Genomic DNA, 23,485 nt, shown 5'->3' with positions numbered 1-23,485 from the left:
GGCAAGGTGCCTTACCCTAGCCAGCGTCACAGTGAAGCAGTCTGGGCAAGGCACCTTGCCACAGCCAGTGTCACAGTGAAGCAGTCTGGGCAAGGTGCCTTACCCTAGCCAGCGTCACAGTGAAGCAGTCTGGGCAAGGTGCCTTACCCTAGCCAGCGTCACAGTGAAGCAGTCTGGGCAAGGCACCTTGCCACAGCCAGCGTCACAGTGAAGCAGTCTGGGCAAGGTGCCTTACCGCAGCCAGCATTACAGTGAAGCAGTCTGGGCAAGGTGCCTTACCGCAGCTAGTGTCACAGTGAAGCAGTCTGGGCAAGGTGCCTTACCCTAGCCAGCGTCACAGTGAAGCAGTCTGGGCAAGGTGCCTTACCCTAGCCAGCGTCACAGTGAAGCAGTCTGGGCAAGGTGCCTTACCCTAGCCAGCGTCACAGTGAAGCAGTCTGGGCAAGGTGCCTTACCGCAGCCAGCGTCACAGTGAAGCAGTCTGGGCAAGGTGCCTTACCGCAGCCAGCGTCACAGTGAAGCAGTCTGGGCAAGGTGCCTTACCGCAGCCAGTGTTACAGTGAAGCAGTCTGGGCAAGGTGCCTTACCGCAGCCAGCGTCACAGTGAAGCAGTCTGGGCAAGGTGCCTTACCACAGCCAGCGTCACAGTGAAGCAGTCTGGGCAAGGTGCCTTACCCTAGCCAGCGTCACAGTGAAGCAGTCTGGGCAAGGCACCTTGCCACAGCCAGTGTCACAGTGAAGCAGTCTGGGCAAGGTGCCTTACCGCAGCCAGCATCACAGTGAAGCAGTCTGGGCAAGGTGCCTTACTGCAGCCAGCATCACGGTGAAGCAGTCTGGGCAAGGTGCCTTACCACAGCCAGCATCACAGTGAAGCAGTCTGGGCAAGGCACCTTGCCACAGCCAACATCACAGTGAAGCAGTCTGGGCAAGGTGCCTTACCACAGCCAGCATCACAGTGAAGCAGTCTGGGCAAGGTGCCTTACCACAGTCAGCATTATAGTGAAGCAGTCTGAGCAGGACGTCTTGCCGCAGTCAGCTTCAGAGTAAAGCAGCCTGGGAACGGTTCCCACCCGCAGACAGCATCACACTGAAGCAGTCTGATTAGGTGTGGGAAGGGTGTCCTGCCGCAGCCAGCGTCACGGTGAAGCATTCTGGGAACGGCGTCAAAAAAAAAGAAAAATTATGGGCAGCACGGTAGCACAGTGGTTAGCACAGTTGCTTCACCGCTCCAGGGTTCCAGGTTCGATTCCCCGCTTGGGTCACTGTACGGAGTCTGCACATTCTCCCCGTGTCTGCGTGTGTTTCCTCCAGGTGCTCCGGTTTCCTCCCACAGTCCAAAGATGTGCAGGTTAGGTGGATTGGCCATGCTAAATTGTCCTTAGTGTCCACAAAAAGGTTAGGAGGGATTATTGGGTTATGCGGATAGGGTGGAAGTAAGGGCTTAAGTGGGTCGGTGCAGACTCAATGGGCCGAATGGCCTTCTTCTGCACTGTATGTTCTTTGTTCTTTGTTTGGTCCAGTAGGCTTACATGAACATTGCAATGAAGTTACTGTGAAAATCCCTAGTCGCCACACTACGGTGCCTGTTCGGGTACACTGAGGCAGAATTCAGAATGCCCAATTCACCTAACAAGCACATCATTTGGGACTTGGAGGAAACCGGAACACCCGGATGAAACCCACACAGACACAGTGACCCAAGCCAAGAATCGAACCTGGGTCGCTGGCGTTGTGAAGCAACAGTGCTAACCACTGTGCTACCGTGCCGCCCAGAGGGAGGGAGGCAAAAGACAGGAAATTGTAGGCCGGTTAGCCTGACTTCGGTTTTTGGTAAGATTTTAGGTATGATTAAGGATGAGATTGCAGAGTACTTAGAAGTGCACGGTGAAATAGGAATGAGTCAGCATGGATTTGGCAAGGGGAGGTCAGACCTGACAAATCTGTTAGAATTCTTTGAGGAGGTAATGTGGAAGTTAGACAAAGGAGAACCAGTAAATGTGATCTATTTTGATTTCCAGAAAAGTCCATGGTGTTAGGGGCAAGGTACTGGCATGGTTAGAGGATTGACTGACTGGCACAAGGCAGAGAGTGAGGATAAAGGGGTCCTTTTCAGGATGACAGCTGGCGACTAGTGGTGTTCCTCAGCTGTCATGTGTTGGGACCACAGCTTTCACGATATACATTAGTGATCTGGGAGAAGGAACTGAGCGCACTGTTGGACAGGAGAGTGGGCAAAGAAGTGGCAGATGGAATACAATGTAGAAAAGTGTGAGGTTGTGCATTTTGGTAGGAAGAATGGACTATTTTCTGAATGGGAAAAGACTTCGGAAATCAGAAGCACAAAGGGGCTTAGGAGTCCTAGTTCATGATTCTCTGAAGGTTAACATGCAGGTTCAGTCGGCAGTAAGGAAGGCAAATGCAATGTTAGCATTCATGTCGAGAGGGCTAGAATAAAAGACCAGGGGTATACCTCTGAGGCTATGTAACGCTCTGGTCAGACCCCATTTGGAATATTGTGAGCAGTTTTGGGCCCCGTATCTAAGGAAGGATGTACTGGCCTTGGAGAGGGTCCAGAGGAGGTTCACAAGAATGATCCCCGGAATGAGGGGCTCAATGAGGAGCAGTTGAGGACTCTGGGTCTGTACTCAATGGAGTTCAGAAGAATGAGGGGGATCTAATTGAAAATTGCTGGATACTGATGGAATGTGGAGAGGATGTCTCCACTAGTAGGAGAAACTAGAACCCGAGGGCACCATCTCAGACTGAAGCTGATCCTTTAACACAGAGATGAGGAGGAATTTCTTCAGCCAGAGGGTGGTGAATCTGTGGAATTCATTGCTGCAGAAGGCTGTGGAGGCCAAGTTACTGCGTGTCTTTAAGGCACAGATAGATAGGTTCTTGATAAATAAGGGGTTATGAGGCGAAGGTAGGAGAATGGGGATGAGAAACATGTCAGCCATGATTGAATGGCAGAGCTGACTCGATGGGCTGAGTGGCCTAATTCTGCTCCTCTGTCTTATAGTCTTATAATGGCAGTTTGGGAACTGGAATAAGATTTTTGTAATTTGGAATGAAAAGTTTGATAGTTATAAAAATAGGTTTGAAATTGTTGGCTTGCTGCAAAACCACAATTGGTTCATGAATGTCCTCTAGGGGAGGAAACTTGCCAACCATGGGGCAGCACGGTAGCATAGTCGTTAGCACAATTGCTTCTCAGCTCCATGGTCCCAGGTTCGATTCCCGGCTTGGGTCACTGTCTGTGTGGAGTCTGCACATTCTCCCCGTGTCTGCGTGGGTTTCCTCCAGGTTCTCCGGTTTCCTCCCACAGTCTAAAGATGTGCAGGTTAGGTGGATTGGCCATGCTCAATTGCCCTTAGTGACCAAAATTGCCCTTAGTCTTGGGTGGGGTTACTCGGTTCTGATAGGGTGGAAATGTGAGCTTGGGTAGGGTGCTCTTTCCAAGAGCTGGTGCAGACGCGATGGGCCAAATGGCCTCCTTCTGCACTGTGAATTCTATGATCTATGATCTATTCTATGAATCTCCCTGGTCTGGCCTATATGTGACTCTAGGCCAACAACAAAGATTGACCCTAACAGACCTGTGTGGTCAAGGAAATCACTCAGTTTTATCAGAAGTGTTCTAGAAGACAACCCACCAGCACCCTCTCTGCAAATAGTAATAAGACGAAAATGAAGATTTGCCATGATGCCTTCATTTCAAGAATGGAAAAATATGACACAGGTCTGTTAGCCAAAGAGTAAGAATGGAATAATCTGCCAACTACGGGACCAGAGGCAGAATTTTGGTGTTATTCTGAATAGATAGTGCGAAAGGCATGAGGTTTGACAGAAGGAAGGTGTTTAAGGGGGGGTTTCATTGAAGTAGGTAATGTATTGTTCCAGCGATCTGCTTCTTGATATCTCCATTCTTGCATTATTAGGGTTGCTGATGTCTGCTTTGCCCACAACCCCAGTGACTATTACATTCATTGTGCAGCCCAAGCAACAAGATGCCACTGTTGGAGATAGGGTTTCTCTGTGCTGTCAGGTCATCGGCCCCCCAGGCCTCGGCTACCAATGGTTTCGAGGAAAGCACGAGGTAAGAGTGGTGACTTCACAGTCGACATTCACAGGACATGCCTTCAAAATAAGTCTTTCATATTGTTTGGAACTTAGTACATAGAACAGTACAGCACAGAACAGGCCCTTCGGCCCTCGATGTTGTGCCGAGCAATGATCACCCTACTCAAACCCACGTATCCACCCTATACCCGTAACCCAACAACCTCCCCCCCCCTTAACCTTACTTTTTAGGACACTACGGGCAATTTAGCATGGCCAATCCACCTAACCCGCACATCTTTGGACTGTGGGAGGAAACCGGAGCACCCGGAGGAAACCCACGCACACACGGGGAGGACGTGCAGACTCCGCACAGACAGTGACCCAGCCGGGAACCGAACCTGGGACCCTGGAGCTGTGAAGCATTTATGCTAACCACCATGCTACCGTGCTGCCCATACTTGTGAGAGATACCTGGTCCCTTGAATAAATAGTGGGACAGCGGTACGTCTCATTATAGCGGGACAGGCGAGGCAACCACAATTCTGGACTTGCAAAGGGCCAGCAGTGAATAATCTCTGATGAACATTACTGTGAGACATTTGGCCGATTTCCTACAGGCTGTTAGAAAGGTATTGCCCCAGTGTGATGTAGCTAAGATAAAGGTGATTCATGTTTAAATCCCTCCATTCAGATTGTTGCCTTGCCATGCCACGTATAGAAATGGCTCCAAGTCACAAATGACATCCTATATGACTGTGACATTTAAACTATACATCCTGTCGACTGGTCTGCAGTCTTTGACATGAATGATCACACCATCATCTTCCAATATTATAAGAATAATAATCTTTATTGTCACAAGCAGGCTTACCTTGCAATGAAGTTACGGTGAAAAGCTCTGAGTCACCATATCCCGGCGCCTGTTCGGGTACACAGAGGGAGAATTCAGAATGTCCAAATTACCTAACAAGCACATCTTTCAGGACTTGTGGGAGGAAACCAGAGCACCCGGAGGAAACCCACACAGACACGGGGAGAATGTGCAGACTCCGCAAAGACAATGACCCAAGCCATGAAACGAACCTGGGACCCTGGAGCTGTGAAGCAACAGTGCTTCCCACTGTGCTACCTTGCTGCCCACCTCTCCATTGTTAGGACTGCATTCCTCTGATCCCATTATTGTCTAATTGAATTCAGTGATTAAACAGCTATGACTTCTCTTCCTCTTCTCTTTCATTGTGCCAATTCCTATTTCTCATTTTTCCCCATGGCGATGTCATTTGGAAACACACTGTCAGTTTCCATATGTACACTGATGACACCCAGCTCTCGCTCACCACCACCTCCCTTGACTCCTCTCCTGTCTCTAAATGATCAGACTGCTTACCCAACATCCAACATTGAATGGACAGAAGTTTCCTTCAATTAAATGTCGGGAAGACTGAAGCCATTCTCTTTGGTTAATGCCACAAACTCCATTTCCTTGCCACTGACTCCATCCCTCTCCGTGCCAACTATCTGAGACTGAACAAGACTGTTTGCAAAATTGCTGCCAAATCTGACCTTGAGCTTCCATTTCAGCCATCACTAAGGCCGCCTATTTCAACCACGCTGCCTCACCACCTCGCTTCCTTCCTTTAAGATGCTTCTCAAAATCTACTTGTTCAATCAAGCTTTCAGCCTTCTGCCCGACTATCTCTTCATGTAGCTAGATGTCACAGTTCATTTCATCATGCACCTGTGAAGCACCTTGGGACATTTTAATTATGTCCAAGGTGCTAAATAAATGCACATTTGTGTATGGATTATGGGTAGGATACAGGATATTGTACAAGACCTGTGTCTGGGTGCAACTGAGGGTATGTGGGTATTTTAATGGGTGGGGTAGAGTCAGTGATAGGGTACATAGGCTATAAAAGGATTAGGAATGATCAGCAAAAGATTGTCTTTCCTGTCTTTTCTTCATGTAGTCAGCTGCAATATTAATTGTCTGCGAAAGGACAATATCACCCCACTCAATCTCACGATTAACTTTCTTTTGCCTAGGTCAAGGGCGGTAACTCATCGGAGCTCCTCTTTAACTGTGTTAACCTTGATGATGGTGATTGGTATGTCTGTAGGGTTCACTGTGGAACCCACTTTTTGTATTCTAAATGGGTCCGACTCCGAGTTGCCAGCAGCCCGACAACAAGTAAGTTAAAAGTCTTGTGAGGATTGAGTCTCCGGGATCATGAGATTGTGTCAAAAATGCAATTGCAATTGGTCGGGTTGGGGCTCACTTCAAATGTCCGTTAAAATTCATTTACATATAAGCACAAGGCAAAATCTTCCATCAACCAGGGCAATTGAAGGGTGGCACAGTGGTTAGCACTGCTGCCTCATGGCGCCGAGGACCCCAGTTCAAAACTGGCCCAGGATCACTGCCCGTGTGGAGTTTGCATATTCTTCCTGTGTATGTGTGGGTCTCTCACCCCCCCCCCCCCCCCCCCATCCCACACAAACACTAATTTTGTGTTGGGGAAACAAGGTACCCTCCCCCCAGTGTCAATGTACGGGGAGGGGGGGGGTGGATACTCTAATTATTAAAACATTTCACAACACATTTCACACTAAATTGGAAAAATTGAAAATAATTACAGCAGGGTAATTGGGCGGTGTAATAGAACTGGGCTTCCATTAGAATATGCATTGAACTATGGAAATGTGGTGGGATTTTGTTGATGTAGCTGAAAATGGGTTTGTCACCATCTTAAAATATTTTAAAATTAAACATTTTCATCAGGGTTCTCAATTCAGCACCCGTGAGTAAATGACGTAAAATCACTTAAAAAGACTAAACTGAACTTTTTATTAATTTCATTGTTGTGCATCAGTTGGTTTTATTGTAAAGAAACTAATGATTTTTATTACAGGAAAAACTTTTTAAAATGTGCCCCTCGGTGTCTGTGTGCCAGGAAATTGAACACAATTTAACCAGCCTTCCCAAATTAAAACAACTGGTGTTTCTTTAATTCTTTCATGGGATGTGGGCTTTGCTGGCGAGGCCAGCACTTTTATTGCCCATCCCTAATTGCCCCTTGAGAAGCTGGTGGTGAGCTGCCATTTTGAACCGCTGCAGTCCTTCTGTCGGTCCGCCCACAGTGCTGTTAGGGAGGGAGTTCCAGGGTTTTAGCCCAGCCACAGTGCAGGAACAGTGATTCATTTCCAAGTCAGATGGTGTGTGGCCTGGAGGGGAACTTACAAGAGGTCACGGGTTTGGCAGGTGCTGTCGGTGTAAGCTTGTAATTTTGAGCATGGAGTCTGATTTGTTCAAATTTGAATCTTGAAACAATCTTGAAACACAAAATTTGATTGGTTTTGGACACAGCCCACCCATATTTAACATTCCCAAGAATCATAACATTGTCTGATTCTCTCCAGATTGAATTGGAATCTAAGCGCAAAAGTGCTAAAAATTTCCCCTCGTGAAAGCGGAGCTCCGAAAGCTAGTGATTCGAAACAAACCTGTTGGACTTTAACCTGGTGCTGTAAGACTTCTTACTGTGCTCACCCCAGTCCAACGCCGGCATTTCTAGATGATGTATAAACAGAGAGAGAAAGCTCCACTTGTGATTGGGGAATATTGCACCTGATGCGGTACATGGAGATTCCTCGGCTTGACGGATGCTCTTTGCTGCGTTAGTTGATCTCAGTTAAAGCAAAAGGTCATTATGACTTTAAGTAGCTGTGAAGTGCAGATTGGCTAAAGCACCTGTGATGGCTGCTCGATATTCTTAGCTCTGCTAGTTCCTTCCTCTTTTCCGTATCCTGTATCTTGGTGCAGTCATTTTCCATTAGAGCTGCTGCTCATTGAGTTAACCTTAAAACCCACTCCTTCCTGTGGGTGCCTTAAAATTAGACTTACTTTGTGGCTGCCTGTCCATAACTCTCACTTTCTAAATATTACTAGACTTGATCTGCTCAAGATGAATGGGATTGTGGAGTTACTCGATTAGATCAGTGTTAGTAAATGGTTCATTAAGGGCCACACACCCAGCCAATCTCTATATTACTGCACCATGCTGATCTCCCAGTCAGTTGCTGCTTTCAGCCACATTCTTCTGAGTAGGTGCCAAGACCAAGATGATCGCTGAGTTGATCAATCTCAGTTAGATGCTACCATCAGTTAAAGCACCTAGGGAGTTCAATATGGGTCAGAGTTCCTGGTGCTGATCACCTGGAAGGTGAGATTCAGGTGAGGCTCGGATTAGACTTGATTGGATATCATATAGTATGAACATTTAGTGAAATATCAGAGAGCGCAGGAACTGCCAGCGACCCAGTAGCAGGTCTCACACATTTCTCAACTGATGGCCATAGGGCTCGGGGACACCTTCTAGCAGGATTCACACTTGGGAGCAGGTGGGATGAACTTCACCTCACGCAGCTACTTTGAGACCAATTGCAGCAGCCCCTGCTCCCTCCCTCTCTTGCAAACCTGGGAAAACTCACAGCACTGACCAGGGATCAAACTTTCTGACATGTATGGTTCAGTAGCGTAATGAGTGCTTCTTTGTCCTGCTATTGCAGCAGGGTTGCCCTGTTCTGGTGATGTCTGATTTAACTGAGATTGAGCACAGTGGTCTGTCATCTCCCAAATATGGAATATTTGTTGTGTTTCACCTGCAGTGAGTGGGGTTTGTCTGACTTTGAACAGGGTGCACATTGTGGTGCATCCCAGCTCACTGACCCTGAAGGAGGGCGACACCTTGGTACTTCCTTGTTACGCTGTGGGTGATCCTCCGCCAAAGTACCAGTGGTTTTGCAACAACCAGATGCTGCCCGAGGCAAACGAACCATATCTGAAGGTTTGTGACCATTTTTGACTCATGTGATTGGCTGGGCCTTGCCTATTTGACTCACATAGAGAGGCCAGGTCTTCCCTGAATGTTAGAAGTAATAAACCCTTCTGCTGACACACTGCTTGAACTGAGAAGTTATTTAACTCACCCACTAATGTTGAAATAAAAATTTGTATTTCTAAAGCAGCGCTAATGTCAGAAATCATCATGAAGCACTGAACAGGACTGTTACCAAATAGTATTTTACACCAAGCCTTATATGGTTATTAGGCAAATGTCCCAAAGCTTGGTCAAATAGGTAGTAGGTTTTAACGTGTATTAAAGAAGGCAAGGGAAGCAGCGAGGTGGAAATGTTTAGGGAGGAAATTTCAGAGCTTAGGTCTTCAGCAGTTGAAGTCATGGCCACCAGTAGTAAAATAATTAAAGTCAGGGATGCGAAAGAGGCCAAAATTTGAGGAGTGCAGGTACCCTGGAAGATTGTCAGTCTGGAGGAGTTCACCGAGGTAGGGAGGGAGGGGGAAGACCAGCAAAAGGTCTGAAAACAAGGATGAGAATTTTAAAAATCAAGATGTTGCTTAACTAGGAGCCAAAGCAGGTCAGCGAAGGCAGGAGAGATGGCTAAATGGGCTTGGTAGAAGTTGGAAGTCCTCGATTTACAAAGGGTAGAAAATGGTTGGCTGACCAGGAGTGTATTGGAATAGTCAAGTCTATAGAGGTAACAAAGACAAGAATGATGGTTTCAGCCACCATGATGCTGAGACCAGGCAGAGCTGAGTGACATCAGCGTACAAATGGAAAAGCATGCAGATGAGAAATAGGATAGCGCCAAGGATAAATCCTTGGGGACACCAGAGGTAATGGTACAGGAATGGGAAGCAATGCCATTGCAGGCGATTCTCTTGCTATGACTGGATAAAGGGTTGAGTGCAGTCTTCACTTGGCTGGACGACAGTGGGAGAGGCATTAGAGGAGGATGGTATGGTCAACCATGCCAAAGACTGCAGACAAATCTGGTAGGTTGAGGGGAGATAATCTACCATTGTGGTAAGTGTACAATGAAAGGATTGCAAACCTAAGTGCCTGGAACGTATTGTCAGGGGAGGTTGTGGAAGCAGATACATTAACTGCGTTCAAAAGGCATCTTGACAAACACACGGATAGGATGGGTATAGAGGGATACGGCACAAGGAAGTGCTGAGGGCTTTGGCAAAGGTTGGTATCATGACCGGTACAGGTTTGGAGGGCTGAAGGGCCTGTTCCTGTGCTGTATTGTTCTTTGATCAAAGTTGCGTTCACTATAAGATGGGAAAGGATTTGAAAGATGACAACATGTTTCTTTAAGGACTTTTGAGCAGAAAGAGAGATTACTGATAGGGTGGCAGTTCACAAGTACAGAGGGATCAAGTGTTCTTTTTGAGGAGACATGCATCAATATTATATTAATTATGTAAACAAATTTAAGAACAAGAATTGTCACTCAAATCCAAAGACAACAGTCCCTCAATATAATGGATCAGTCTAACTACCCACTTTCTCAGCAGATTCTTCTGACCCATCTACTCAAGGCCCCTCAATCCCCATGTCTCTCCAGAAATTTATCTAATTATTTACATCGTCCTCTTCAAATTCCTCCATGGGCCAACGTGCCTCAATAACTACCGCCCAGTGGCTCTGACATTTATCATTATGAAGTGCTTTGAGAGGTTGGCCATGAGGTACATCAACTCCATAATCCCAGAATGCCTTGATCCACTGCAAGTCACATACTGCCACAACCGGTCCACAGCAGGCGCCATCTCCCTGGCCCTACACTCATCTCTGGGGCATCTTAACAACAAGGACTCCTACATCAGACTCCGATTCATTGACTACAGCTCCGCCTTCAACACCATAAGCCCAGCCAAGTTCATATCTAAATTCCAAAAGCTAGGACTTGGCTCCTCCCTCTGCTACTGTGGGCGGAATTCTCCCCAACGGCCGACGGCGTCGTGAAACCCGGAGTATTTCACGACGGCGTCGGAGGCCGCTCCTCGCCCCCTATTCTCTCCCCCGCCCCGGGGGGCTAGGAGCGCCGTTGCGGAGAACTCGGCCGCTGGGCCTTGATGCTGGCGTCAAGGCGGTGCGCCGAGAATGACGCAGCCGGCGGTGCCTAATGACATCAGCCGCGCATGCGCAGGTTGGCCGGCTCCAACCCGCGCATGCACGGTTGCTGTCTTCCCCTCCGCTGCCCCGCAAGACGTGCTGGCTTGATCTTGCGGGGCGGCGGAGGGGAAAGAGTGCGTCTCTTGGAGACGCCGGCAGAACGATCGGTGGGCACCGATCGCGGACCAGTCCCCTCCCGAGCACGGCCATGGTGCTCAATCTCCTCTCCGCCCCCCACAGGCCCCAAACTCACCTGTCGTGCGCTGTTTACGCCGGCAGCGACTAGGTGTGGTTGCCGCCGGCGTGAACAGTCCCTCCTCTGGTGCCTCTGCGTACCTCCTGTCTACCTCCAGCATCTTCCCCACCAGTCTATCCCTCTCACTCCTCTCGCTCCTCTCCCTGTGTGCCCGGATGGATATCAGCTCCCCACGAATCACTGCCTTCAGGGCTTCCCAGACCATCCCCACCTGGACTTCCCCCGTATCATTCACCTCGAGGTACCCCTCAATACTTGCCCGGACCCTCCTACACACCTCCTCCTCCGTCAACAACCCCACATCCAACCGCCACAACGGGGGCTGGTCCCGCACCTCCCCCATCTCCAACTCCATCCAATGCGGAGCGTGGTCGGAGATTGCAATGGCCGAATATTCGGCCTCCTCCACTCTCGGAATCAGTCCCCTACTCACCACGAAGAAGTCTATCCGAGAATAAACCCTATGTACGTGGGAGAAGAAAGAGTACTCCCGTGCCCTCGGCCTCACAAACCTCCATAGGTCCACCCCTCCCATCTGGTCCATAAACCCTCTCAGTACCTTGGCCGCCGCCGGCCTCCTACCCGTCCTTGAACTGGACTGATCCAGTGAAGGATCCAAGACCGTATTGAAGTCCCCCCCCCCATAATCAGACCTCCCACCTCTAGATCCGGGACCCGTCCCAGCATACGCCTCATAAAGCCCGCATCGTCCCAATTTGGGGCATACACACTAGCAAGTATCACCTTCTCTCCCTGTAACCTGCCCCTAACCATAACATACCTACCCCCCTTATCCGCCACCACCTCAGATGCCTCAAACGACACATTTTTCCCCACCAGAATCGCCACTCCCCGGTTCTTCACTTCCAACCCAGAGTGGAAAACCTGCCCCACCCATCCCTTTCTCAGACGGACCTGGTCCGCCACCTTCAGGTGGGTCTCCTGAAGCATTGCCACATCTGCCTTTAGCCCCCTCAGATGAGCAAGTACCCTCGACCGCTTCACCGACCCATTCAATCCTCTCGCATTCCAGGTGACCAACCGGATCAGAGGGCGTCCCGCCCCCCTCCCCCGTCGACTAGCCATAGCCCGTCGACTGCCCGCCCCAGGCCGGCACACCCCGCCCGACCCAGTCCCCACAGCGACAACACCTCACCTCTGTCCCCCCGGCCCACACCATCTCCTTCCTGACCCTGCCAGCAGCAACACGGTATCCCCCCCCCCCCCAGGCTAGGAACCCTCCTAGCCGCGAACCGTCCTCCATTGTACTTCCGTGGGTCAGCTAACTTCTGCTGACCCCGGAAACTCCCGCCAAAAACCCGACCCCTCCTAAAGTGGGATCATCCCCCATCCTGTCCCTCCTCCAGGCACCGCTCCAGCGTGGGGAAGAACCAGTTAAGGCCCCCCCCCACCCCCTGTCATCGTCTCCACCCCCCAGCCCCGCAACGTGGGAAACCAGAGGAAAGCCCGCGCTTTCGCACTGCCCCACCACACCCTTCTGACGCAGCGCCCAAATACCAGCCCCACTCCATACCCCCAACCCGATATAGAATACAACAAACCCCCCCCCCCCCCGCAAGATACAAAACTCAAACAATGCCCCACAGCAAAAAACAGGCAACACCCCAATAAATAACCATATCAAAATTACAAAAGTACAGAAAAAGAGAACACAGCGACAGCAGAAACCAGCAATAAAGCATTACAACCGACCCCGCAACCTCCAACCTCTAGTTTGAGTCCAGTTTCTCCGTCCGCACGAAGGCCCACGCCTCCTCCGGGGAATCAAAATAATAATGCCGGTCCAAATAAGTTACCCACAAGCGCGCAGGCTGCAACATTCCAAACTTTATCTTCTTCTTATAGAGCACCTCCTTTGTCCGATTAAACCCGGACCGCCGCTTAGCCACCTCCGCACTCCAATCCTGGTAGATCCGTACTACCCCATTCTCCCAATTGCTGCTCTTCACCCTCTTGGCCCAGCGCAGCACACATTCCCGATCACTGAACCGGTGGAACCTCACCAGCACCGCACGCGGGGGTCCGTTCTCCCTAGGCCTCCTGGCCAGTACTCTGTGGGCTCCCTCCAGCTCCAGGGGCAGATGGAAAGATCCTGCCCCCACTAGCGAGTTCAGCATCGTGGCCACGTAGGTTGTCAGATCCGACCCCTCCAGCCCCTCCACAAGGCCCAAGATCCTCAGATTCTTCCGCCTCATGCGGTGATCAAGCTCCTCGAAGCGGTCTTGCCACTTCTTGTGGAGTGCCTCGTGCCCCTCCACCTTACTCACGAGGACCACGGCCTCCTCCTCTCGTTCAGTGGCCTGCGCCTGCAATGCCTGGATGGCAGCACCCTGGGTCGTCTGAATCTCCGAGAGCTCGTTTCCTGCATAGAGCTCAGCACCTCAGCCTTGAAATCTGCAAAACAGCGCAGGAGAGCAGCTTGCTGCTCCTGGGCCCCCAGCTTCCACTCCTCTGGTGCTCCGCCGGCCGCCATCTTGGAATCCTTCCCCCATTTTGTCTGGGGAGCTGCTGCCGTTTTTTCCCCCTTTCTGCTCCGAGTTCGAGTCATGAAATGCGGAGAAAGTTGATCAGCACACCTTCTCCCACCGGGAGACGCCGAAGAAATTCCGTTTTGGGCTCTAAAAAGAGCCGAAAAGTCCGTTTGAATCGGGAGCTCCCAAATGTGTGGCTTCCTACGTCATCGCCGCCAGCGGAAGTCCACAATAAATCTAAATCTATTGGAACTTATTTCATGAGGTGTTTCTTTCTGTTTGAAGAATTCACAGAATTCCCTTCGTATTTCTCTAATTGGTTTCTGTGTCAGCATAATATCCAATCAATAGAATGGGAAAAAAATTATCAAGAAGTTAAGTCACCTAAAGATGAAGTGTTCCATGCCTGGAGTTGCCGATGATTTTTGCAGGCAAATGTTTGTCTGACGTTCCTCTGTCTCTACTTAAACAAGTGTTAAGCTGTTTGTCCTAAATGATAACTAACATGGAAATCTTATACTTTTAAGATCTTAAATCTTATTAAAATGTTGAGCTCGACCTTCAGGTTGGTAGGCTACAAGTCTATGGATGGTACAGTGTGGTTTACAATCTCCTAGTCCGAGTGGACTGTTCAGTCCTGGGTCTTAAGGGGCCAAATGGCAAAGTCCTGCTTCTAATTTGTATATTTGTATGGGGAGTCCTCTTTGCTTGCATTAAGCACTCTCAGCTAAGGTCAAGTAGATGTTAGATGTTGGTTAGGATATCCTGGTTACCCCAATCGATCAACTGACAAACATTTACACTTTTCCGCTGAAGAGATTTGGTTGATTTAATTTGGGTTTTTTTCCCCCCCTTTATTCCTCCCCTTCTCTCCAAGTAAGTTGAAAGTTGGGTGTAGTTGCTCAGGCACCAGCAGTTCTCCCTTGAAATAGAGAAAGGACTTGCATTTATCCATCACCTTTCACTACGTCAGGATAGCCAAAAGTGCTTTGCAACCAAGTGAAGTACTTTTGACGTTTAGAAACTAAAAAGCCCATTTTCAGACAGACAGTTCCGACAGGATAACGATAAGATCATCTGATTAAGGTTTTGGTTGAGGGATAAATACTGGGTTCGCAGAATACCCCTGCTCTTCCTCAAATATTGCCCTGGAATTGTTGACGTTGACCTGACAGGGCACAGGCCACATTGGTTTAAATACTTTATTTGAAAGACCTCTGACAATGCACCATTCCCTCAGTACTGCACTGAAGTGCCAGTTTGGGTTACATCCTCAATTCTCTGGAGACGGACTGTACCGCTGATCTTCAGAGGCAAGAGAGACACCACTGAGCCATGACTGAGCTCCATTACTTTACGAGTGGTCATTCTTGGGAGTGTTAGTCAGATTGTCATGTGAGATAAGAAATGAATGTTTATCAAATAGCTGTAGTGGATGTACTTTCAGGAAATGGGTGTTTATCAAATAGCTGCAGTGATGTCAGTGTGTTGGTGGAGCTGAGCTGTGACTCTGCTTTTACTTTTGCTTTGAGCAAAAAGCTGGTGTGTGTCTGTGTGTTTTAGTTTTGTTTTCAGAGTGGAGAGATGCAGTGAAAGCAAGCAGATGTGTATGGGTATCTCTACAAGCTAAAGCATGTTCATTTGGGAGATTTCAAAGTAATATCTGTTTCTGTAGAGAATTTAAACCTACTGTCTTTCTGTAAAAAGGGTCTTTTGGACTTATGGATGTTAGGAAAGTTATGAAGGGTTACTTATAGAATACTGTATCTGTGGGGATTATTGGTGTTGATAGTTGTTAAGATGATTACTGTGTGTTTATAAAGTGTAAACTGGATTCCTAAATAAACATGGTTTTGTTTTAAAAGTACTTTAGATCTCTATTGTATCACACCTGTAAAGTAGGCCCTTGTGCTCCTCATAACCACAATCTATTAAAAGTCGTGGGTCAGGTGAACTCCATGATATACTTTGGAGTTTTTAAAACCCTGGCCCATAACAAGATGATGAACCGTGAAGGACAAAGTGGCCATGCCCTCTCTTTACCTGATGCCCACAAGCACGTAATTCCAACAGGGATCCCCAGAAAATTACCAGGAGCAGGGTTTCTGGCTGGTTGGCACTCACAGACTTAGGGGCATTGAGATCAAATGAAGCATCCTGCCTCCCCCATGTCCCTACTAGGGTGAGATCAAACAACTTGAACACAGAGCCAAGGCTCTTGTAAGGGCCTGGGACCTCCCTGTCAATTATTGCTGGGGCCCATGGAAAAGTTAGAAGTTGGTGTCAAAGACATTGTGTCTCACTACCGGGCGACAGGGTGGCACAGTGGTTAGCACTGCTGCCTCACAGCTCCAGGGACCTGAGTTGATTCCAGCCTTGGGTGACTGTCTGCGTGGAGTTCTCACTTTCTCCCCGTGTCTGCGTGGGTTTCCTCCAGATGCTCTGATTTCCTCCCACAGTCCAAAGATGTGCAGATTAGGTGGATTGGCCATGTCACTTAGTGTCCAAAAAGGAATATGTTAGGTTACGGGCATAGGACAAGGGAATGGGCCTCGGTAGGTGCTCTTTCGAAGGGTCGGTGCAGACTTGGATGGGCCAAATGGCTTCCTTCTGCACAGTGGAGATTCTATGATTATCAGTAAGACCAACTCTGTGACAAAAGACAGTGTCAGGGCTCATACTCTAACTACTCTTCCTCTGGGAAGAATCAAAGGGAAACTTGCTGATTTAACTGAACTGGTTCTCTGCCGCTACAACCAACTTACTGATTGGAAGAGCATACCCAAATAGTGGTGTGAATATCTAAACTGGAAAAGGTGTACTTACTTTCCTCTTATCAATTTTAAATCTAGATTAATGGAGTCACAACTGCTGACCGTGGGGACTATTGCTGTCATGTGTTTAATCTTTATCACGCGATCTGGAGCAAGGTTGTTTCTGTGGAGATCGGTACGTTCATCGCAATTATGAAAAAATTCAGTGTAAAAGTCAACCTGGCGTATAAGACGACCCCATTCGTCCAACCCCAAAAATCATTCTTGGCATGTACATCAACCCTCCCTTTTCAGCCGTCAAATGTTATACTTGTCTTAGTAGTCAGCCTCAATTTGTTACCCCAGAAATGCATGTTTTACTCACCGGTACCTACGACTAGATACAAAGGAGCAAGCAGGCGATAGGGTCTGTATTGTAAAGATGTGGGAAGCTTAATGTGCACCGACTTTTTGTTTTGGATGCTGCATGATATTTCAAAATGGTGACCACCCACAACCTCTTCAGCCGTTCACTTTTATACTTGGTCGATATGATTTTTGGAGGGATGTTTTTGAGGCCGCAAACTTTTACTTATACTTATCTATGGTAACTGCCCTTCTGGAAAAAAAAATACTGAGTTTGCTCCCCTCATCTCCCTAAAAATAGACTCAAATTGAGGTAGGGTTTCGTAATTGCACATGGTTATCCAATGCCTCCTTCAATGAAGCATTCCACATGGGCACTGATGAAGGTATTATTTTCAGAATGACTCAGTTCACCCAACGCCCTGTTACCCAAAACCTATTTCACATCACGTGTTGATTGCTATCTACTGCCAGGTACCTCTCCAGTGGGTGGCAAACAATTTGACCACGCCTGCCTTTTGAGGCCCATCCTATCCTCACCTACCATCAACACCAATGGTAGGGGGCACTGGATAAACACAGGAACCATGGCTATTTTTTCATTTCCCTAGTCTACAGGCAGTGAGGCGAATTAGGATTCCTGCTGCTAACCAGGATATGATTAGAAGATGGAATATTCTCTCACCACTTGCATGGATGAGTGCAACTCCAACAACACTCATGAATTATATCAAGGGCAAAGCAGCCGGTATCCATCCACCACCTTAAACATTCACTCCCTTCACCACAGGTGTACAGTGGCAGCAGCGTGTACCATCTACAAGATGCACTGCAGCAATTCACCAAGCCTTCACCGACAGCATCTCCCAAACCCACAGACACTACCACCAAGACGAACGAGGGGAGGAGATACATAGGAACGCTACCGCCTGCAAGTTCCCCTCTAGACCACACACCGTCCTGACTTGGAAATACGTCACCGTTCCTTCACTGTCGCTGGGTCAAAATCCTGGGGTGGATTCTACGATTCTGGGGCATCTGGGAACGGTGCCGTTTTATGCCAGAAAAACTGGTGCAAAACGGCCACCGATTCCCCGTTTGGCTGGAGGCTAGCAGGGCGGCAGCGTAGAGCACCCGGTCCGAGCTGCCGAAATGCCCCGGAGAATTGCCGGCTCCGTGGCAGCGCATGCGCACGGAGGTGGCCTGCAGAGACCATGCAACATGGAGGCGGGCGCTCGTGGACCCGGCGCACAAAATAGTCCCCCCTCGCCCGGCACTTGTGCCCCGGTCCACTCCCCCCCCCCCCCAACAGTGTCCCCAGTCCCGAATAATGTCACCCTGCCTACGGATTGGCCCTCCCCCAATTGTGTTCCCGATGGGTAAGACCGTGAGAGACACATGCCGTCGGGATCTCGGCTGGTCGGGGGTGGAGCATCATGGGGTAGGCCTCAGGCAATGCTCTTAAGGCCGTCAATACTCGCTTTAGAGGAGCAGAGCATCGTAAAAGTGGTACCTACCCCTCCCCCACCCCCAAATTACGTCAAGAATTTAGATTCTCCAGCCGGTCACCGAACACAATTTCGACGTCGGTGACCGGAGAATCCAGCCCCGTAACTCCCTCCCTAACAGCGCTGTGGATGTACCTGCACCATATGGATTGCGGCGGTTCAAGAAGGCAGCTTAACACCATCTCTCGAGGGCAATTGGGGCTGGGAATCCAACGCCCAGCCAGCGACACTCAAATCCTATGAACAGATTTTTAAAAAACTGTTCATGTGATGAGATGTTCGGCCTAGAGCTTGCGAGCTCAATTCCTGTCTTAGCAAGTTGTGCAATTCTATTAAAAATACATTTTGATAGCTTGTGGACTGACGCCACTAATCAAAATTGTTGTATAAAAAATCTGACCACTTCGCCAATGCCCATCAGAAAAGTGAGCCTGGCACCGTATCCAGTCTGACTACCAGATTGTCGAATTTTAATGACCTCCAGTGTGTCTGAGCAATTCACCCATTTTATAATCGATTGCTCCCAAGTTTAATGATAAATATCATTGTGCATTCTCAGAGCTAACAGAGCAGTAACAGTGGCCTTGCCATTGTTGACTGAATCCTGAGAACGAATTATGTGTATTTTATTAAAAAGCACGGCCTGGGTAATTGACCCTGGGACCTTTGGGTTTTGTATGTCTCAGTTTAATATTTGGTGCTGGACTTATCGGGGAAGTGATAACATTTTAGCTTTGATTGGAAAAGATTAAATCTCTCTGGCTAACAACTTAATGCCTGAGTGAAATGTGAGGAATTCGTTTTGAGATTTCTTCCAGTCGCTGTGTTTTTTTCTGCATCGCAATATCAAAATCTATTTGAGGATTCTTTTATTGCAACAAACCTTCTCTGTTGTCATGGGTGCCGCTGTCACAAGTTCATATTTCTTTTTTATCCTTCAAGGACCCAATACTTCCATCAATGAGGCATTCGTCGTGGGCGCTGATGAAGGTAATGTTTTCAGAATGGTATCCGACACCACGCGGTGATCACCCACAAGCTTTAAGCTCACTGAATGATATTGGCTGCCAGGGTCTCCAATTTAAATGTTTTACTCTCATGTATAAACCATCCACCTATCTCTGTTTTCTGTTTAGCTGTGCAGCCTGCTGAGATATTTTGCATTTCTTCAACCCTGGTTCTTGTACACTGCTACACATTCCCACAACTATTGGTGGATGTGCCTTCAGTCTTCCATGTCCAAGGTCTGTAATTAGCTCCCTAAATCTTCAGACCTCCTCCTTCTGCTTACAACTAAGAACTGCAACAGATTTTTATCACCAGTTCTTACATCTTCCTTCGCCTTGGGGCTTATTTTTGTCTGAACTTTTTCTGTTGACTAACAATGTGTGATGTTGGTGTCAGGTCTGGCTCCCGGTCAGTGAGGGTCTGAATCCCAGTCAGTGAGGGTCTGAATCCCAGTCAGTGAGGGTCTGAATCCCGGTCAGTGAGGGTCTGAATCCCAGTCAGTGAGGGTCTGAATCCCAGTCAGTGAGGGTCTGGATCCCGGTCAGTGAGGCTCTGGGTCCTGGTCAGTGAGGGTCTGAATCCCGGACAGTGAGGGTCTGGATCCTGGTCAGTGAGGGTCTGGATCCCGGTCAGTGAGGGTCTGGATCCCGGTCAGTGAGGGTCTGAATCCCGGTCAGTGAGAGTCTGAATCCCGGTCAATGAGGGTCTGAATCCCGGACAGTGTGGGTTCGGATCCCGGTCAGTGAGGGTCTGAATCCCGGTCAGTGACGGTCTGGATCCCGGTCAGTGAGGGTCTGGATCCCGGTCAATGAAGGTCTGAATCCCGGTCAGTGAGAGTCTGAATCCCGGTCAATGAGGGTCTTAATCCCGGTCAGTGAGGGTCTGAATCTCGGTCAGTGAGATTCTGAATCCTGGTCAGTGAGGGTCTGAATCCCGGTCAGTGAGGGTCTGGATCCCGGTCAGTGAGGGCCTGGAACCTGGTCAGTGAGGGTCTGAATCCCGGTCAGTGAGGGTCTGGATCCTGGTCAGTGAGGGCCTGAATCCCGGACAGTGAGGGTCTGAATCCCGGACAGTGAGGGTCTGAATCCCGGTCAGTGAGGGCCTGGAACCTGGTCAGTGAGGGTCTGAATCCCGGTCAGTGAGGGCCTGGATCCTGGTCAGTGAGGGTCTGAATCCCGGTCAGTGAGGGTCTGGATCCCGGTCAGTGAGGGTCTGAATCCGGTCAGTGAGGGTCTCGATCCCGGTCAGTGAGGGTCTTGATCCCGGTCAGTGAGGGTCTAAATCCCGGTCAGTGAGGGTCTAAATCCCGGTCAGTGAGGGTCTGGATCCCGGTCAGTGAGGGTCTAAATCCCGGTCAGTGAGGGAAGGAATCCCGGTCAGTGAGGGTCTGGATCCCGGTCGGTGAGGGTCTGAATCACGGTCAGTAAGGGCCTGGATCCTGGTCAGTGAGGGTCTCGATCCCGGTCAGTGAGGGTCTTGATCCCGGTCATTGAGGGTCTAAATCCCGGTCAGTGAGGGTCTAAATCCCGGTCAGTGAGGGTCTGGATCCCGGTCAGTGAGGGTCTGGATCCCGGTCAGTGAGGGTCTGAATCCCGGTCAGTGAGGGTCTCGATCCCGGTCAGTGAGGGTCTTGATCCTGGTCAGTGAGGGTCTAAATCCCGGTCAGTGAGGGTCTAAATCCCGGTCAGTGAGGGTCTGAATCCCGGTCAGTGAGGGTCTGGATCCCGGTCAATGAGGGTCTGAATATTGGTTAGTGAGGGTCTGGATCCCGGTCAGTGAGGGTCTGGATCCCGGTCAGTGAGGGTCTGGATCCCGGTCAGTGAGGGTCTGAATCCCGGTCAATGAGGGTCTGGATCCCGGTCAGTGAGGGTCTGAATCCCGGTCAGTGAGGGTCTGAATCCCGGTCAGTGAGGGTCTGGATCCCGGTCAATCAGGGTCTGAATCTTGGTCAGTGAGGGTCTGAATCCCGGTCAGTGAGGGTCTCAATCCCGGTCAATGAGGGTCTGAATCTTGGTCAGTGAGGGTCTGGACCCAGTCAGTCAGTGTGTGGGTCCCGGTCAGTGAGGGTCTGAATCCCGGTCAGTGAGGATCTAGATCCCGGTCAGTGAGGAGTTGAATCCCGGTCAGTGAGGTGTTGGATCCCGATCGGTAAGGGGCTGAATCCAGAGGGTATAAACCTTGGTTTGATGACCCATGTTGCTTTTCTCTGTCTGCAATGAAAAATCAGTTGATGTTGTGCTGTTACTTACTACAGATCTCAATCCAGGACTACTGCTGAGATCTCTCCCTCGGCCTATGGATTTCTACGGTAAATTGACACAATTTTCAAATCACTTAGTATTTCCTTTCCGCAAAGGGGATGTCCACTAATAATGGGGTGAACCTAAACAATGTGTGTCAGCTGAATATTTGTTCTTGTTGACACTGGGTACGATCCAGATGGACATTCACCAGTGACTCACTGGACAATGGTCTGAGTCACGCAGTAGCTCTGGACAGTCGTGGAGGGTGCCACCATGGGCCACCGGGCAGTGGCTACAGTGGGAATAGTGTCAGGTTAGATCAATGAAGAAACGGTCTAATACAGAAAAAGGGTAACAACCACCCCCTTATTCTCCACCCCACCCCCTCCCTTCATGTAATTGATATATGAATGCAAGAATCCCAGTATAATACCTTTTCAAACCTCAGGATGTCAAAGCACATTCGAGCTAGTGAACTACTTTTTTCTTTGAAGTATTATCATTCTGGTGATGTTAGAAACACAGCAGCCATTTTGTGCACAGCAACAGTCCACAAACAGCAATGTGAAAATGGCCAATCCATGTTTCTTAGTGACTAAGGAATAAATATTGGCCAGGATACTAGGGGGAACTCATTTACTTTTCTGCAGACTAGCATCGTGGCATCTTCCTTTATTACTCTTGAGAGCATTTGAGACCTCGATTTATCATCTGACCTGGGAGAAAACACCTCCAACAATACAGCACCCTCTCAATGCCATCCTAGATTTATGTCCATAAGCCTGTGAAATAGAACCACATGAATATCTGAATTTATTCTTTTTTACTAATTTTTAATTCATGATAAACCTCAGGAACATCAGACAGCAGATTCTTAATATGCTTCTGTTTAATAACCCTGGACTGAGTGGCACATGGTAAACGGTAATGATTTGGACAGAATCATGGAGCAGATTCTTTACATTCGGGGGCCTTGGTTCAATTTAAGACAACAACAGATGGGATTTTTCCTGTGTGAAATATATTTAACCAGTATCAACTCCTATCTATTTGGCTGGGTCCCACACGTCGAAAACTACATCCAATTCTCAGAAAGTGAGTGAGAGTTTGGAAGAGTTGCATGGGTGCATTGTCTGAGCTTGGGGCTAAGATATGCTATTGGGAAGTGAACTTCACTCTGAACTCTGACCCATGAACTCTGACCCATGCTATCTCTACCTAATCTGAAAATACTTGATGCCGACACTGAAAGCCAGAGGTATTCGCTGATCTCAGACAATACAGAGGGGACTTGCAATGCTGGTCCCAAATGCTCACTCCTTCCTTGTCTCTTTCAGCGACAGACAAGGTAGCCCTGCTGATAGGAAACATGAATTATTTATATCACAAGCAGCTGAAGGCTCCAATGGTAGACGTGCATGAGCTCACAAACCTCCTCCGCCAACTCAACTTCAAGGTTGTGTCCCTGCTCGACCTCACCCGACACGAGATGCAAAGAGCTGTGAATGAATTCCTGCTGCTTCTTGACAAGGGAGTGTATGGTACCTACAAGTTTACTTTTTTTTAAACCCAGAGTTAAACAGGTCCCCTCTCTGCAACATTCTGACTCCTCCCCTCTTCTCCTGAAGCTGGACACAGTTCCAGGAGCCCCAACAGCCTCCTGCCAGCTCTACTTGCCTGGAGTGTTGCTGGGGCATTTGGCTACAGGGGCATTGCAACCCTGCTGATCTTGTTCCCAACCTGCGTTCCTCACTTCTGAGCAAGAGTTACTGGATAGTGATCGGGGAGCAGCAAATCGGCCTGATTCTCCA

The 23,485-nt window shown here is 48.9% G+C and overlaps 1 protein-coding gene across 3 annotated transcripts in view; it reads left to right on the top strand.

Moving 5' to 3' along the window:
* Positions 1–23,485, top strand: part of malt2 (MALT paracaspase 2) — a 128,236-nt gene that overhangs the window by 47,296 nt on the left and 57,455 nt on the right. For 2 of the 3 annotated variants that reach the window (XM_038777594.1, XM_038777592.1), the window contains exons 4-10: positions 3,942–4,099; positions 6,112–6,256; positions 8,734–8,912; positions 16,649–16,745; positions 19,366–19,413; positions 21,686–21,739; positions 23,012–23,215. In XM_038777594.1, coding sequence (XP_038633522.1) covers positions 3,942–4,099; positions 6,112–6,256; positions 8,734–8,912; positions 16,649–16,745; positions 19,366–19,413; positions 21,686–21,739; positions 23,012–23,215 — 885 coding nt within the window. The remainder of the gene's footprint in view (positions 1–3,941; positions 4,100–6,111; positions 6,257–8,733; positions 8,913–16,648; positions 16,746–19,365; positions 19,414–21,685; positions 21,740–23,011; positions 23,216–23,485) is intronic. The other variant, XM_038777593.1, reaches the window with a different exon arrangement.

This window comes from Scyliorhinus canicula, chromosome 18, assembly GCF_902713615.1.
Source record: "Scyliorhinus canicula chromosome 18, sScyCan1.1, whole genome shotgun sequence".
Classification (NCBI taxonomy): domain Eukaryota; kingdom Metazoa; phylum Chordata; class Chondrichthyes; order Carcharhiniformes; family Scyliorhinidae; genus Scyliorhinus; species Scyliorhinus canicula.
This window is presented reverse-complemented; position numbering and strand designations above follow the sequence as displayed.